Below are 16171 nucleotides of genomic sequence, written 5' to 3'. Positions count from 1 at the left end.
ATGAACTTAGCTAGCCAACGTCGCTATGATATCGACTACAAGCGTGATCAGGGATTTCTACTGGAGAAGCAGTTCCTGGCTTCATGCTGTACTGTCTTTGCTAGTAAAATTGTTGTGTTTTTAAAGATACATAGGACTGAAATATATGTTTTGGAAATATGAACATCCATGAAAAGGGCTCTAACCTAAATGGCACAGTCTCGAAAAGGCCACAGGCCTCTACGGGGAGTTTAGTCCTCGCGTGCATAATCCTATCCGGCATGACAGGCAAGGCAGAGGGGCAGAGCAGCTAAGGGACCAGACAGGATCAAGTTCTCGTGTGCCTCTGGCAGTATCTAGAGGGGCAGCTGTTAGCCAGTGTCATTTTAGAGAACCATGGGGGCCAGGAGGGTGCCTGCTCTGGTCCACGTAAGGGGCCTAGGTGCCGCCCCGTGAGGAGAATGCACAAGGACACAAAAGTAGTCTTGGGCCACCCCATGGAACGCCTCAGATGTGGCAAAGGACCCTCTAACTCAGCTGGTGCAGGCCTGCTGGGGCCCATCTGTTGGCGGTGAATACGATGCCTGAGGCTGGCCATGGCTGGAGGCGGTAGCTCCCCTACTGCGGCGCTGGATGGTGGCACACCAGTCACAACTGTCGTCGGCAGCTCACTGTCTATAAGCAGGATTACTAACTTGATTGGCCACTAGATGGCGTTACAGGACCTATCCTTTCTTCATGGTTCAGTTACCTCATGGTTCTCTCATACCTCTGAAGTCATTGTCAGATGATAAAGCTTCAGCAAAACACCGTGAAGACCCTTTTGAGATGATTCTACATGCCCTGCTGCTTTGAATATGAAGAAAGTGAGATTTGTAGAGTTCAATTTCAGTTGGAGGTGTCAGAAGTATCTCCCAAAAATGACACTTTTGAGGGACAATTGGTTTATATTTATCATACCTAACCCACACGTGTGAGTTGTGTTGACATTGAAAAGGGGGTCGGTCGTTCCACCGATTAGGTGCATTTTGATGAGTGTAGCCTAACTTGATTTCATCCAATTTTTACATTCTGCATAAAGAGCACATGTTCAACTTCATAGAAAACACATACACTTAAAATAAAATAAAAGTAAGTTCCTATTCAGTGCCAAATAAAGTAACAGGGTTGACCGTAACAGGGTTGACGATTTCTTCTTAAATCAGCCATAAATCCCCCTGTGACAGGGGGAATGGAAGCTTGTTGTGTGCAACAGGGAGTGGCAATTGAAATCAAGCTTCCCAAATAAAAGTATAATTGTTCAAACATTTCTAACCTAACTTCTATGGGTAACAGGGTTGACTTGTTATGCTCAAATCCCTTCGTTTTTCACCACAAAACCCCAGAAAACGCCCCAAAAGAGTATAACATGATTGGAAATAAAACCAAGAGGAAACCTGTAGGAAACTTGATCATTTCAACATGACTAGTTTCAAGCACTCTAAAGTGCTTAGAGTGCAATTTCTGACAAAAATATTGAGAGGCCAGAACAAACACTGCAGGTTTACAATAGCTGCTGGTCTCTGGTTCCTCGAAATAGATCTAGAGGAACTGGTAGAAACATTGAAACCACCCTCTGTGATTTTAACCTTGACCCCCAGTTCATGGATTCAAAGCTGCTGGGGCATACATATAGGCACCCAAGAGACGCCAAGCGGACAAACTCACACTCAAGTACCATTGGACTGAACAGCCAATAGGATACATCACCATAAATGGAATGTGTAATATATACCCTGCATTAGTATGATGGCAAAATCAATGGGTGGTCAATGAACAAGGAGCTTGAAACTTTGTACAATGAGGACCTTTGACCTTTTCTATGTATGTATGTATGTATGTATGTATGTATGTATGTATGTATGTATGTATGTATGTATGTATGTATGTATGGTTGATGATGGGTGGGTTATGGAGTCATCCTGAGCTGCACAGCAGGTGTGAAGAGGTCTCTACAATGCAGTGATTTTGTGTGTGTGTGTGGTAGAAACTCTATTTCCTACATTTCCATGTGGCCAGGGTGGGGACGGGAAGCCCATGGTCATTTCCACCCTTTAGCCTGTCTGAGAAGGGCAAAGGTCACATTCGTCATAGCCATAAGCCTGCTCACTCTAACTGCGGTGACCTCTCACTTTCTCTCTCTCACAACACACACACACACACACACACACACACACACACACACACACACACACACACACACACACACACACACACACACACACACACACACACACACACACACACACACACACACACACACACACACACACACACACATATATAAATCACATCTTCATTCTCATTGTATTGTGAACTCACTTACAGCATCTATTGCTCTCTCATAAACATACAGGGACACACACGCTAAGAAAGTCCCTCACAGGCAATGAAATCATTTTGGGATATCAAAGCTGGCCAGGTGTTTTAACCTAATATTTTCCTGGCACAAATGACAATCTCTCTGTGTGTGCATGAGTGTTTGTGTTAGGTTTGAGTGATTGCTGTGGGGTTGTGTATGTGTGTGTTGCGTGATCTGGTGACACAGTCATGGTTACAGCCATGCGCTCAATCATGGAATATCCTTTCTGGCCTCCCAGTACTGGTGGAATAGAATGGATCTACTAGCCATGGAACTGCATGACCCATTCAACGACTTGAAAATGTCTTTCCTTCCTCCCTCTCCTTGATAAACGCACTGATCTACCGTGACGGGATTGTTGAAAGCTATCTATTCACCTATCCATTTGTGTTGGATCTGAGACACAAATAACTCAGGTGACACAAACATGGATTTGGAAGGTAAATATACTTTAATTACGATCCACACCTGCTGGCAGCCCCAGGCGAATGGAAGGAGAGAGAGGACAAATAGCGCAAAGTAAAACAGCAACATTCAGAGACAAACCACAGTACAAAAAAACCCCAATAACAATATGTACAACATATATACAACAGAGCTATTTTACACACAGGTATAAAAAACATTTGACATCTTTGACAACCGCAGTGTGTTACAGAGACCGCACAGGCTACAGTGTTGTGTTTTAACTCCGTTCTCTCATGGTTCAAATGGATTGGGGTCAGGCTCTACTCTCTTGTCTGACCTTTCCCTCTTATTTTTCCTTTTTTTTAAATCTAAAGCTTGCATTCATTGATTATTTTTTGCTCTTTTGTTGCTCCTTCAGTCATTTTCTCTCTCCCTCCTGGCAACAGGCATGATGGTCTGTAATGCTTATCACACACACACACCTCGCACTGACACGCGTACACACACCTCGCACACGCAGACACAAAGACACACACACACACACACACACAATAATTACACCACAGTTTATCCTTCAATAATTAATGTGGAAATGGACTAGTTGGAATTAAAAAACACTTTGCCCTTCCTTCGCATCCCCTGTCAGTTGCCTTCCAGCCCAGGAGGCCACAGTGCAGGGCTACAGTGTCTGTAGAGGTTCAGTTACAGATACCACTAGCAGGCCATCCAGGGCAACCATGGCAGTGGGGTGCCTACAGAGGGATATTAACACCTGGGGAATGGCTCAAATGGCTCCTCACAGTTGTTCCCATAAAACACAGAGACACAAGCCAGACTCTAACTCAAGGCCAACCTTCATAAGATTAGCTCCGGGGTCAGCAGGTCAGAAGTGCATGATGTCATAAGTCGGAGGTTCAAGTTCACCGCCACGCTGTTTCTTGATGATCTGCTTAGCTACCCCGTAGGCCCAGCATTCTACACCAATAATATATGCTATTTAGCAGATGACAATCTCAGCTCACAAAAGATGAGGAGTCAACTCAGAGAGGGATGGGTCGGGTGAGGTCATCACCACAGGAACCTATGCAGCATGGCACAGCGCTGGGGTCCAGGGCCAGGCAGAGAGAAGTGGGCGCAAAATAATAAAAGCCTCTGACAGTTCAAAGGTCACACCTCCAGTTCCTGATTGTCTGAGTAGTGGAAGCGGTTGAGCTTCTCCCTCTCCAGGTTGGAGATGTCCTGTTTGGCGGCGGGGGTTGAGGGTTTGAGTGCAGGGGAGGGGTGTGAGGGGGCCGGGGAGGGGGGCAGAGTGAGCTCGATCTCCTCGCAGCAGCGCAGTACAGGGACAGGGGTGTGGGCGGTGGTGTTGGGGGTGAGAGGGGGCAGGAGGGGCGCGGGGCGGTCCAGGTTTCGGACGAGGGTGACGAACTCCCTCTGGTTGTTGATGCCCTCCTCCTGGGGCCCGCCCTGCGTTTTTTTTCGTCGTCGGTGGAGACGGGAGAGGAAGAGAGCGCAAGCTGCGCAGCCACATGCCATTAGTAACGCTGACACACCCACCAACACCATGTAGAGATTGACCCCTCCACGACCCGGGTCTGACATGGCACCTAGTGAGAGACAGAGAGAAATAAAGAGAGAGAGAGAGAGGGAGACAGAGAGAAATAAAGAGAGAGAGAGAGAGAGAGAGAGAGAGAGAGAGAGAGAGAGAGAGAGGGAGACATGTTAGTTAGTTAGTTAGTTAGTTAGTTAGTTAGTTAACAAGCACACCTGTACACATACATAATGTGAAAAGAAATCTCATCCCACTAAACCTCACCTGGACAGTGTTGGCCATGACAGGGGTCCTTAAGGCTTGTGCACTCGTTACCATAGTAACCCTCGGGGCAGGCACACATGTACCCCTCCTCGGTGCTCCGACAGGACACCCCCTGCTGGCATGGGTTGGGATTGCACAGATCCACCACCACCTGGACAATATGAACAAGAACAAAATATGTGAGGAGGATACAGAAAGCCAATGGGAAGATGACGAACCTGAGAATGGAGTCTGACCTCGCAGTACGTCCCTGAGTAGCCGATGGGACAGCTACACAGCTCCGCCCTGCCCTCCTTGTCCACACACTGGCCTCCGTGCTGACAGGGGGTGCTGTCACAGGGACTGGGGCCAGTCTGGCAGTGCTTCCCAGAGAAACCAGGCACACACAGGCAGCGTGAGCCTGACACAGTGTCCTCACAGTGACCTCCGTTTAGACACAACCCCTGGCAACTGCTGTTCCCTACAGAGCAGAGAGACATCTAGATCAGCACACTCAATCACATAGACACACCCACGCACACCATCTTTCTCCATCCTTGACCTTGACCGTATACTCACTGATGTCACAGTTTGGCCCCGCCCAACCTGGCAGGCAATCACACAGGTATCCACCAATCAGATTACGGCAGGAGCGGGCATGGACACACACACCCATGTCACACTCGTTGGTGTCTGTGGAGAGAGATGGGAAGTGGAGAGAGAGAGAACCCGTCAATAAAATCACTGGTGGGGTCTCGGGACAATTTTTTTGAGCTTGCGCCAATTTAAAGCAGCGGCCCTTTTGTAAGAGTCTGGCACAACTCACATCTACACGGTCACATATACAGAGAGCAATAAAACCTTTTCAAAAGAGAAATGACAAAGGCTGTGGTCACTGAAATGTTAGCCCAATAAAGTTCAATCAAGCCAGAGGCTGTGTGTGTGTGCGTGTCTCTGTCTGTGTGTCTCTGTATGTGTGTCTGTGTGTGGGCGTCTCATCTCCTACAAAGAGACCCCAGGGAGCTGAACCACTTCCGGTGTGGCTATAGAAGCAATAGTGTCGCTGTCACCTCCTCCACCAGACTCCAGAGTGTTGGTGCTGAGAGAGACCCCTCAGGGTGGTCTCTGATAGCAGGGGAGGGGGGGGGGGGGGAATGAGTAGGGGTTGTGTGACAACGTCAATTAGGAGACAGGAAGCAGTCAGGTAATAGAAACCCCGCTGCTGTCAGCCCCATAAGGATTTACCACCAGGGGTGAGAAAGAGCAGAGAGACAGGGAGCGTTGACCTCCGTAGGAACAGAGGGGATTCTCAATGACCCACACAGTGAAGGACTGGGAAGGGCTCAGAGACAGAGAGAGAACTATGTCAAAGTATATTCTCCGTGTGTGTACTGAGTCTGTTTTTCCCAGATGGGGGGGGGTCAGGATTTTTGGGAACCTATCCTGTGGGTCAGAGCTCAAGCCTGGGCTGTGGTGTGTGTGCGTGTGCTGAGTGCAAACAAGTTAAATGTGAGCAATGTACCGCGCGCTATGACGTGGCGCTGTAGGGGATTATCAGGTGTCAGTGTGACATATGTGTGACAACACAGAGGGATATAAGGAGACGGTCATCTCGAACTATGTCTTCAATGATTATGTTTCAATATAACCTTTGATTAACTAGGCAAGTCCGTCTTATTTACATTGACGGCCTACCGGGGAACAGTGGGTTAGCTGCCTTGTTCAGGAGCAGAGAGACATTTTTTGTACCTTGTCATCTCGGGGATTCAATCTAGCAACCTTTCGGTTACTTGCCCAATGCTCTAACCACTACGCTACGTGCCACGGACACTATGAGCCCCATCCTCTGTGTGTGTGTGTGTGCACGTTTAACTTGATTCGATACAAAGCCTCTACTGAAGTATCGTCTGTCATTAGAACTAATATGCATCAGGTCTTTGGGGAATTTCTTCTGAATATGAGAGTGCTTGGAGGGGGGGGGGGGGGGGTAATGGACACAGTGTAACATTGTACGCATACCGAGTTTGATCCAGGGACTGGATTCTCTAGCTTGAAGTGCTTTTGTGTGGATATACCGAGACGTATCTATACAGAAGAGATTTCTCTTGTAGATTACTAGTGTTCCATAGCGTCCATCTCACTGACCTAGTCGGCAGGTTCTGCCAGTCCAGCCGGGGGGGCAGAGGCACCGGAACCTCTCTGGAGACTCCTGGCACGTTGCTCCGCGCCCACACGGTTTTGAGTCACACTGCCGCACCACTAAAAAGAGACAGAAGTCAATTCTTCAACCGGTTAAGATCAACAAAATCATTTGGTTATACAGCCAACAATAAAAGAACCAGTGAGCAGTGAACATGAATCAACCAAACGATTTGCCAACCAACCAATTGTCGAGTCTGCGATTCGTACTTACCCTTGTTTTCTGGAAAGGTTTGTCCTATTATTGCTCGTTTTGTGCGGTTGTTTCGGCTTTCTTATTTGCGCGCATGACGAGTCGTTCTAGATGGGAGTGTCTGCTAAAAAAACAAAAATGGCTAGAATATAAATGTAAAAATGTAAATGTCTGGGCAGTTGTACGTTGCGTTGTGTTGGCGATACATGTGCGTGTGTGAGTGTGTGTGTGTGTGTGTGTGTCCCTAGTGGTTCTGTCGGTATGCGAATGCTCCTGCGGGCCTTGTTTTCCTTTCCCCCTATTCTCTTGCTCTGGTTCCTGAGCAAACACTGATAAATAAAATCATCCGCTGCGCATTGTTCACACCTCACCGGATCTCCTAAAAGCTGGCTTTCCCATCCAGAGACAGACGGATAGGGGAGCGAGAGATAGGGAAAGAGAGAGAGAGACATAGGGATAGGGGAGAGGAAGGAGCAGCCATGCCTCGTTCCACTACTCTGGAGAGGAATTCAAAAACAGAGAAAAAGGGGAGAAAAATCGAGAGCGATTGGGAAGAGAGAAGAGGCTGGCAAGGAGGAAGCGAGAGAGAACGCGTCGGTGGGAAAGAGAGCGGTAGGTAGGGTGAACCCATAGGCTAACTTTGGCAGTACGGCAGTCGTCGTTTCTCCATGCACACAGCCACTGTAGCGTACATTTCTCATCTGTCAGCCCCTCTCTCGTAACCTTTCCAATTGACCTAGCCCTGCAGTCATACCAGTTTCCATGATCCTGACCCTGACCCCAGCCCTGCACAGTAACCCAATTCAAAGCCACCACAGCGCAGGGGGAGACTCAATAACAAACAAAGTAACCTCTAATTAATGTTCAATATATAAATCACGTCGAAAAACAGAGCCGTGTTGTGGTTCCCGACATCCATGCCCAAAAACTCGAAACGTTAGTCTGTCCCCCAGAGTGTGTGTTTGTGTGTGTGTGTGTGTGACTTCATGCTCCCACCCAGTGACAAACAGTAGATAGATAGTTCAACTGTAAGCCATGTTGTCAACAAACGCTCCATGAATAATAGCATTCTAATTGGTATCACAACTACAATGTAATTGCCTTGAGGATTTACATTTCAACATGGGGTCCATTGAGAGCGAGAGACAGAGAGAGAGAGAGAGAAAGAGAAAGACTAAATTGCCTTCTTTCTTTGAGCACAGCCAGACTCTCATACTTTCCCACACACTTTAAAGGAAAATAAGCAGTGATACAGACAGACAGACAGACAGACAGACAGACAGACAGACAGACAGACAGACAGGGAGGGAGGGAGGGAGGGAGACATACGAGTATATGTGGACCCCTCCCTCCCCCTTCCCATTTGTGACTCGGGGCTATGGTTCCCCTCTGTCCTCACCGAGGGAAGGAGATCACCTGTGACACCATCACCATAGTGAACAAACATGGCGGTGAAAAGAGAGACAGTGGAACGCCGCATGTTTATACAGACATCTCTGAGATACCCGGACGTAAAATGAATGCACGCATGACTGCTTTGGATAACAACTAAAAACATCTGCTAAATGGCAAATATGATATGATTATTATACATGATTATATTACCGTACGCTGTGTGACTGATTCACACACACACATAAACACACACACACGAGAGATCGCTAGATCTTCGAATCAGAGGCAGGACCAGACTGACACTGTAATCCACCTAAACATTTGTCACCTCAATGCCCCTCCCCCATAATGATAAAGTGGAACATTCTCCAAGCTGTGTGGGCCCCTGTTAACTAGTGGGGAAAAGGGGGAAGGCAGACAGGGGTGATTGGTATTCTAACGAAAGACCAAGTGCCCATCTTACCTTAAATTGCTTAAGCCTGTTAGCTAATTGGCTATGTGAGAATCTCCGGCGAAGGTCAAAATATATCCCCACCGCTCCTCATTTACCCTAAACACACCCCATGTTGACATGCGCAGTTTAGCAGGCTCTACCTGTTTTGAAGGGACACACACACGTACTAGACTCACCGAATGGGTCCTGGGTGCTGTGACTGTGCTGACCTGGGCTACTTATGTGAGTCCCACACTAACACGCTCAGGGAAGAACACTCCCTGTTTCTCTGACACACACAACAACTGACTCCATGTTGTTCATGTGTTTGTGGCGCAATGAATTGTATCGGGCATCTGATTACTGCGTTGTTTGCGTCTCATACCGGACACAGATTAGAATCTGGGCATTGGCTCTACTCCAATCACAACCAGTCGCGGGTAATCTCAGCCGTGCTGATTGGCGCTAATTACCGTCTGCGCAGGTGTGTCCGGTCCAGCCGTCGGCACAGACACAGCTGAAACCCGACGGGTCCTCCGCGCAGGTGGCCCCGTTCGCACAGGGGGAGGAGAGGCACGCATGCTCCACTGAAGAACGGCGGGAGAGCGGGAGAGACAGGGAAGGGAGAGAGAGAGAGAGAGAGAGAGAGTCAAGTCAAACTCAAAGCCAGGCAAATTCAATCATGAACCTGGTCACTCACTGCCCACGTGCTACAAGTAATGTAACGAACTCACCGATATCACAGTTGCGCCCGCGGAAGCCCTCTTGGCACTCACACTGGTACTCGTTAGGCTCTGTGTTGGAACAGGTGCCCCCATTCGTACAGGGCCGGTGGGTACCGCAGTAGTTCAGATCTGAGAGGTAAAGGGAGATGGGGGAGACGGCAAGGGGGGAGGGGAGAGAGGCAGCAAGGACGAGTGAGAAGGGGTACAGTGGAGGGGGAGAGAGGGGTAGGAAGAGAATGAGGGATGGAGGGATGACAAGAAATAGTTTAAAAAAGGGAGAGAGAGAAAATGTTACACGGCAGTTGAAGTGGGAAGAAAAGTGACCGAGAGGGAACGGGGGGAGGAAGATAGAGAACAAAAGAAAAGGATTCCTCTCCCCTCTATGTATTTTCCCGTGTCCTTGATCCGTCTGGTCTCAGAAACACAGTGGCAATGCTACATTGGTGCGAACACACACACACACACACACACACACACACACACACACACACACACACACACACACACACACACACACACACACACACACACACACACACACAGAACAAAGCGTTCTGCGGCAGTCGACACCGAGGCGTCCTCACCAGGAACATAACATAAAACTGATAAAGAGAGAAGGCACACACACACACTCCCCCCAGAGTGAGTGAGTGAACCCAGGTCGGTGTGGTGTGGTACAGGAGAGAAGTTGCCTGCCTGGGGCCTGGGTAAGGGCTCTGTGCATGAAGGAGGGCAGCCAGATTAAAGCCCTACTTTCTAATGAACTCTCTCTCTCTCTCTCTCTCTCTCTCTCTCTCTTTCTCTCTCTCTTTCTCTCTCTCTCTCTCTCTCTCTCTCTCTCTCTCTCTGCTGTGTTCAGCTCTCTTTGTGACTGAGCCTCTTTACAGGCGACCTGAATGGAGGGACAGGGAGAGGCTCAGTACCCCACTGAGCTAAGCAGGACCCAACCCAGCCCAGCTCACATTCACTTTACCCAAGGCTATCGCCTTTCCCCTCACAATGCTCCGCTGCTGGCCCCTCATGTGGCTCCCAGGGGCTCCCACACTGGGACTCAGGGCAATGTTGGGGAGATGTTTCGGTAATGTTGTGGGAAGGGTTTTAGGGCTATTGTAGAGTTACTAGAGTGCCCAGAGGGAGTTGTCTTATCTTATATAGGTGATTAGGGGGCTGTGCCTGGGTAATGATGTGAACCACACCTGTCAACACTCACTCACTCACTCACTCACTCACTCACTCACTCACAGGAAAACAGACTGACGCACAAGCACTCTCAAAGCATGACTTATTCTGACCGACAGTCGACTCTTCTCGAGACAGAAGTTAGTGCGCCACAAACTCACACAAAAGCTCACCTTTGTTACACAGCAGGCCTCCCCAGTTGACGTCACACACACACTGCCAGGGTTCAGCGCAGCTGCCATAGACGCAGCCTGGGAACGTCACACACTGGTCACACAGAGCTCCCTGATAGCCATAGTGACACCTACAGACACACAGAGGGAGAGGGAGAAGGGGGGTTGATTTGCAGGCTTTATCGAGGCGAGATACAGGGACGTCTATGATAGTAAATGTACGACAGCGAGGAGGAGTAGACTCACTTGCATTCTCCAGGCACAGAGCAGGAGCCGTGGATCTGGTGACACCCCTGTCTGCACACCGCTGTAACACAACACACACACACACACACACACACACACACACACACACACACACACACACACACAGCATTACGTCACCGTTTGTCAGGTCAGAGTCAGCTCTATAGACATTACAGACGCCACTCAACACAGTCCCTTATGTACCGACCAAGAGTACAAAATAACGCCGTCATCGAAGAAGCACAACACACCTCCACTGCCACAGTACACGGCGTCATGGTTACCATTTACGGTAACGCTCAGTGCTCTCCACACTCGACACCCTCTGTGTCCCTCTGGGGACAAACTTCGATCAGCAAATGATGCCACTTCCCGTTTTCGTCCAGTCCAATCGGCGCCGTGCTGAGGCGGAAGTGAGATGGGACTGAGGAGGGCGGTAGCGGGAGGGAGGGAGGGAGGGCCACGGGATGTCAGCCATCATCTCTTCGATTTAGTCTCACCTCAGCAAGACTGCTGCTTCGGGTCAGAGGTCAGAGTGGGAGGTCGCCTTACTGTTGACTCACAGGCCGGAATCATGGCGATAATGTGACTTTATAAATAAACTGTCAGGACATTTTAGGGGTTAAGGGGGATTTTACAGGCTTGACGGTTATCACCTTGGGTATTACCTTGGTATAACGCAGTAACAATAGGAATTGACATACGCAGGGGGGTCCTCTTCACTAGTGGAAGTCCAACAGAATATCAGACACACAAACAAACCCTTGTCCACCTCCAGGTAGCCCTCGCTCACCTTCTTGACACTCCGGCCCGGTCCAGCCCTCCTTGCAGACCTTGATGCCGCTGAGGTCACAGTCAAAGTGTCCGAAGAAGTCGTCCCGGGGCCGGCAGAACTTGTTGCAGAAGGGGCCGTAGTAGTTGGGGTCACAGCGGTACCGCAGGCGGTACTCCAGGCTGAGCGGGCGTCCGTGGTGACGGTACGTCTGCCACTGCTGGCCGGGATTCAACATGGAGGACAGGAGGACACGCTCGATCAGACCAGCCTGACCTGGAGGAGAGAGCGAGACAGGGGTAGAGGTAGAAAGAGATAGAGAGAGAGTTAGATTTGCCCTGAGAGAAAGACAGTAGAGAAGAGACGGTGTTTGGCTGAAGGGAGAAGCTAAAGGGAAGAGAGAGAGAGAATGAAAAGGGACAGAGGCTCACAACACCCTGCGTGGTGGTGACATGTTGCGAGAGCTACTGATGAGGAGGCGATGACAGGGTGTGGGCAGACGTGGTAGACGGGACAGGGTGAGGGCAGAGGTGGTAGCCAGGGGACAGGGTGAGAGTGCAGAGGGTAGAGAGGGCACAGATGGGTAGGAGGGGGACAGAGTTTGCGTGGTGACATGGTGAGAGAGCTGCTGACCCCGGGGGGATTTACCAGAGGGTCTGTCATCTCCACCTCGGCTATAATCCCCTCTGACAGGGTATTAGCCCACACAAAGCACTGTGTGTGTGCGTATGTGTGTGTGTGTGTGTGTGTGTGTGTGTGTGTGTGTGTGTGTGTGTGTGTGTGTGTGAGAGAGAGAGAGAGAGAGAGAGAGAGAGAGAGAGAGAGAGGGAGGGAGGGAGGGAGAAAGAATGTGTGCGTGTGTGTGTGTGTGTGTGAGAGAGGGAGGGAGGGATGGAGATTGTGTGTGTGTGTGTGTGTGTGTGTGTGTGTGTGTGTGTGTGTGTGTGTGTGTGTGTGTGTGTGTGTGTGTGTGTGTGTGTGTGTGTGAGAGAGAGAGAGAGAGAGAGAGAGAGAGAGAAAGTGTGAGTGTGTGTGTGTTTGAGGGTGAGAGAATGTGTGTATGAGGGAGCGGGACAGTGTACTGTGTGTATGTGTATTTAAAAGGCGGGGAGATGGTGCTAGAGATAGAGAAAGAGAGAATGATGGGCCTAAGAGAGAGAGAGAGAGAAAGAGAGGGGGGGGGAGAGAGAGAGGGAGAGAGAGACAGAGAGAGAGAGAGACAGAGTGAGAGAGAGATAATAACACACATAACAAAACTCCTGTTGGAGGGATGAGATCATCTGGGTTTGAAACAAAAGAATGAAAACAGGGGCACATATTGGCTGGTGTGCGTGTGTGTGTGTGTGTGTGTGTGTGTGTGTGTGTGTGTGTGTGTGTGTGTGTGTGTGTGTGTGTGTGTGTGTGTGTGTGTGTGTGTGTGTGTGTGTGTGTGTGTGTGTGTGTGTGTGTGTGTGTGTGTGTGTGTGTGTGTGTGTGTGTGTGTGTGTGTGTGTGTGTGTGTGTGTGTGTGTGTGTGTGTGTAAGGGTGTTGTTGTCCCAGCTACACCCCCCCACTCTCCACACGTGTGTGCGTGTGTTTCTCCGAAGCTCTTGAACTTACTGCTACAGCAGCACGTTTTTCCATGACTTTTACACCTCTGATGAGTCCAACAGCTAATTTGATCGCCCACATTAAAGTGGTCGGAGAGAGAGAGAGAGAGAGAGTGAGAAAGTCTGTATGAGAGTATGCAGTATGACTGTCCCGTTAACGTGATGAGATGGGCACCGTTACAACAGGAACAGACAGAGAGAGGTCTCAGTGGGGAAGAACAGACACACACACACACACACACACACACACACACACACACACACACACACACACACACACTCACACACACACACACACACACACAGATCATGTCAGTGGGCAGGAGAGGAAATCTAATCTCACTATAATCTTGTGATTGTGTCCCACTGCTCCGTATTGGATCTGAAGTGTTTGTCCTTGACGGTGTGTAAGAACACACACAGCGCGGGGGGGATAATGCCTCTTTCTACCTTTCAAATCACCTGGGCCAACACATCGATGAATAGACTGATACAAGTGAATACATCAGCGCACAAACACCTTGATATGTGTCCCCAAACACACATTAAAGACAGTGTAGGGGAGAAAGTGTGAGAGAGAGAGACAGAGAGAGAGAGAAAGAGAAAGTGACAGAAAGAGAGAGTGACAGAGAGACAAAGAGAGGGACAGTGAGACAAAGAGACAAAGAGACAGAGAGAAAGAGAGTGACAGAGAGACAGAGAGAGAGAAAGAGAGAGTGACAGTGAGACAGAGACAGAGAGAAAGAGAGAGTGACAGAGAGACAAAGAGACAGAGAGAAAGAGAGAGTGACAGAGAGACAAAGAGACAGAGAGAGAAAGAGAGAGTGACAGAGAGACGAAGAGACAGAGAGAAAGAGAGAGTGACAGTGGGACAAAGAGACCGAGAGAGAGAGAAAGAGAGTGACAGAGAGACAAAGAGACAGAGAGAAAGAGAGAGTGACAGAGAGACAAAGAGAGGGACAGAGAGAAAAAGAGACAGAAAGAAAGGGAGAGAACGAGAGAGAAAGAGAGAGTGACAGTGAGACAAAGAGACAGAGAGAAAGGGAGAGAACGAGAGAGAAAGAGAGAGTGACAGTGAGACAAAGAGACAGAGAGACAGAGAGAAAGGGAGAGAACGAGAGAGAAAGAGAGAGTGAGAGAGAGAGAGAGAGTGGGGGGCGGTTCAAAAATATATATATATATTGTTCACATAAAAAAAAGAGAGAGAGAGAGAATCATCGGGGCCCACAACTAGCTCCATTCCAAAGAGTTGATGAAGGTCATTGATGTTCTACAGCGTTGTCACTGTGTATTCCGTCTCTGCCCAAGGACTCTGTGGCTCTGTGTTAGACAGCTACATTACAGTGTTGTAATCCATCCTGACTAGAGCTATGGGTCTGTAAGTCGGGCCCTGACGAGGATGTCTGCGATGGGTTGGAGCTGATCTCAGCTGGGAGCCGGGAAAGGGGCTTTAAACCCAATGTGGAACAAATACAGAATCTTTCAGGAGAACGGGGGATTGAGCAAACAAGACGTACAACTGGAGCTGAAGGGCAGAGGGAAAGAGAGGTTGGGGGAAGAGGAAAAAGAGGGGGAGAAGGAGGAGGTCTGTGGTTTGGTTCCCAGCCTCTCATTATCTCTCCACTCATCTTTTGGCTGAGTCTGTCTGCAGCCTTTTACTGGGCAGGAGGGGGCAGAGGAACAAGGGAGACGGGGGGGGGGGATGAAAGGGAAGGGCTGGGGAACGAGAGGAACGGGAAAGGATAGGTGCATCTTTGTGTGTGTGTGCCTTAGTGAGTATGTAATGAGAATTGAAGGGTGTGTTTTAGCGTTTTTGTTACGTTACAGCTTAATCCGAACAAGTATTAAATAGTTTCTTCCCCCATCAATCTACACACACTACCCCATAACAATATGGCAAAAACAGGTTTTCATACATTTTTGCTAATTTATCAAAAATAAAAAAGCCTGAAATATCAAATGCACATAAGTATTCAGACCCTTTACTCAGTACTTTGTTGAAGCACCTTTGGCAGCGCTTACAACATCGAGTCTACTTGGGTATGACGCTACAAGCTTGGCACAGCTGTATTTGGGGAGTTTCGCCCATTCTTTCTCTGCAGATCCTCTCAAGATCTGTTAGGTTGGATGGGGAGCATCGCTGCACAGCTATTTTCAGGTCTGTCCAGAGATCTTTAATTGGTTCAAGTCCGAGCTCTGGCTGGGCCACTCAAGGACATTCAGAGACTTGTCCCGAAGCCACTCCTGCATTCTCTTGGCTGTGTGCTTAGGTTTGTTGTCCTGTTGGAAGGTGAACATTCACCACAGTTTGAGGTCATGAGCTCTCTGGAGCAGGTTTTCATCAAGGATCTCTCTGTACTTTGCTCCGTTCATCTTTCCCTCGATCCTGAATAGTCTCCCAGTCCCTGCCTCTGAAAAACATCCCCACAGCATGACGCTGTCACCACCATGCTTCACAGTAGGGATGGTGCCTGGTTTCCGCCAGACGTGACGCTTGTGGGCTGTCATGTGCCTTTTACTGAGGAGCGGCCTCCATCTGGCCACTCTACCATAAAGGTCTGATTGGTGGAGTGCTACAGAGATGGTGGTCCTTCTGGAAGGTTCTCCCATCTCCACTGAGGAACTCTAGAGCTCTGTCAGAGTGACCATCGGGTTCTTGGTCACCTCCCTGACCAAGGCCCTT

General features: G+C 49.1%; 1 protein-coding gene across 1 annotated transcript in view; it reads right to left on the bottom strand.

The window, feature by feature from the left end:
* Positions 1–2814: 2814 nt before the first annotated feature.
* The window catches only part of LOC135552551 (protein jagged-1b), a 41148-nt gene continuing 27791 nt past the window's right edge, over positions 2815–16171 (bottom strand). The window contains exons 4-13 of the mRNA XM_064984248.1: positions 11920–12174; positions 11127–11187; positions 10881–11011; positions 9538–9657; positions 9277–9390; positions 6729–6842; positions 5163–5276; positions 4841–5064; positions 4605–4755; positions 2815–4395 (exon numbers count right to left, since the gene is read on the bottom strand). Coding sequence (XP_064840320.1) covers positions 3956–4395; positions 4605–4755; positions 4841–5064; positions 5163–5276; positions 6729–6842; positions 9277–9390; positions 9538–9657; positions 10881–11011; positions 11127–11187; positions 11920–12174 — 1724 coding nt within the window. The 3' untranslated portion in view covers positions 2815–3955. The remainder of the gene's footprint in view (positions 4396–4604; positions 4756–4840; positions 5065–5162; positions 5277–6728; positions 6843–9276; positions 9391–9537; positions 9658–10880; positions 11012–11126; positions 11188–11919; positions 12175–16171) is intronic.

The sequence above is a fragment of the Oncorhynchus masou genome, chromosome 13, assembly GCF_036934945.1.
Source record: "Oncorhynchus masou masou isolate Uvic2021 chromosome 13, UVic_Omas_1.1, whole genome shotgun sequence".
Lineage (NCBI taxonomy): Eukaryota > Metazoa > Chordata > Actinopteri > Salmoniformes > Salmonidae > Oncorhynchus > Oncorhynchus masou.
This window is presented reverse-complemented; position numbering and strand designations above follow the sequence as displayed.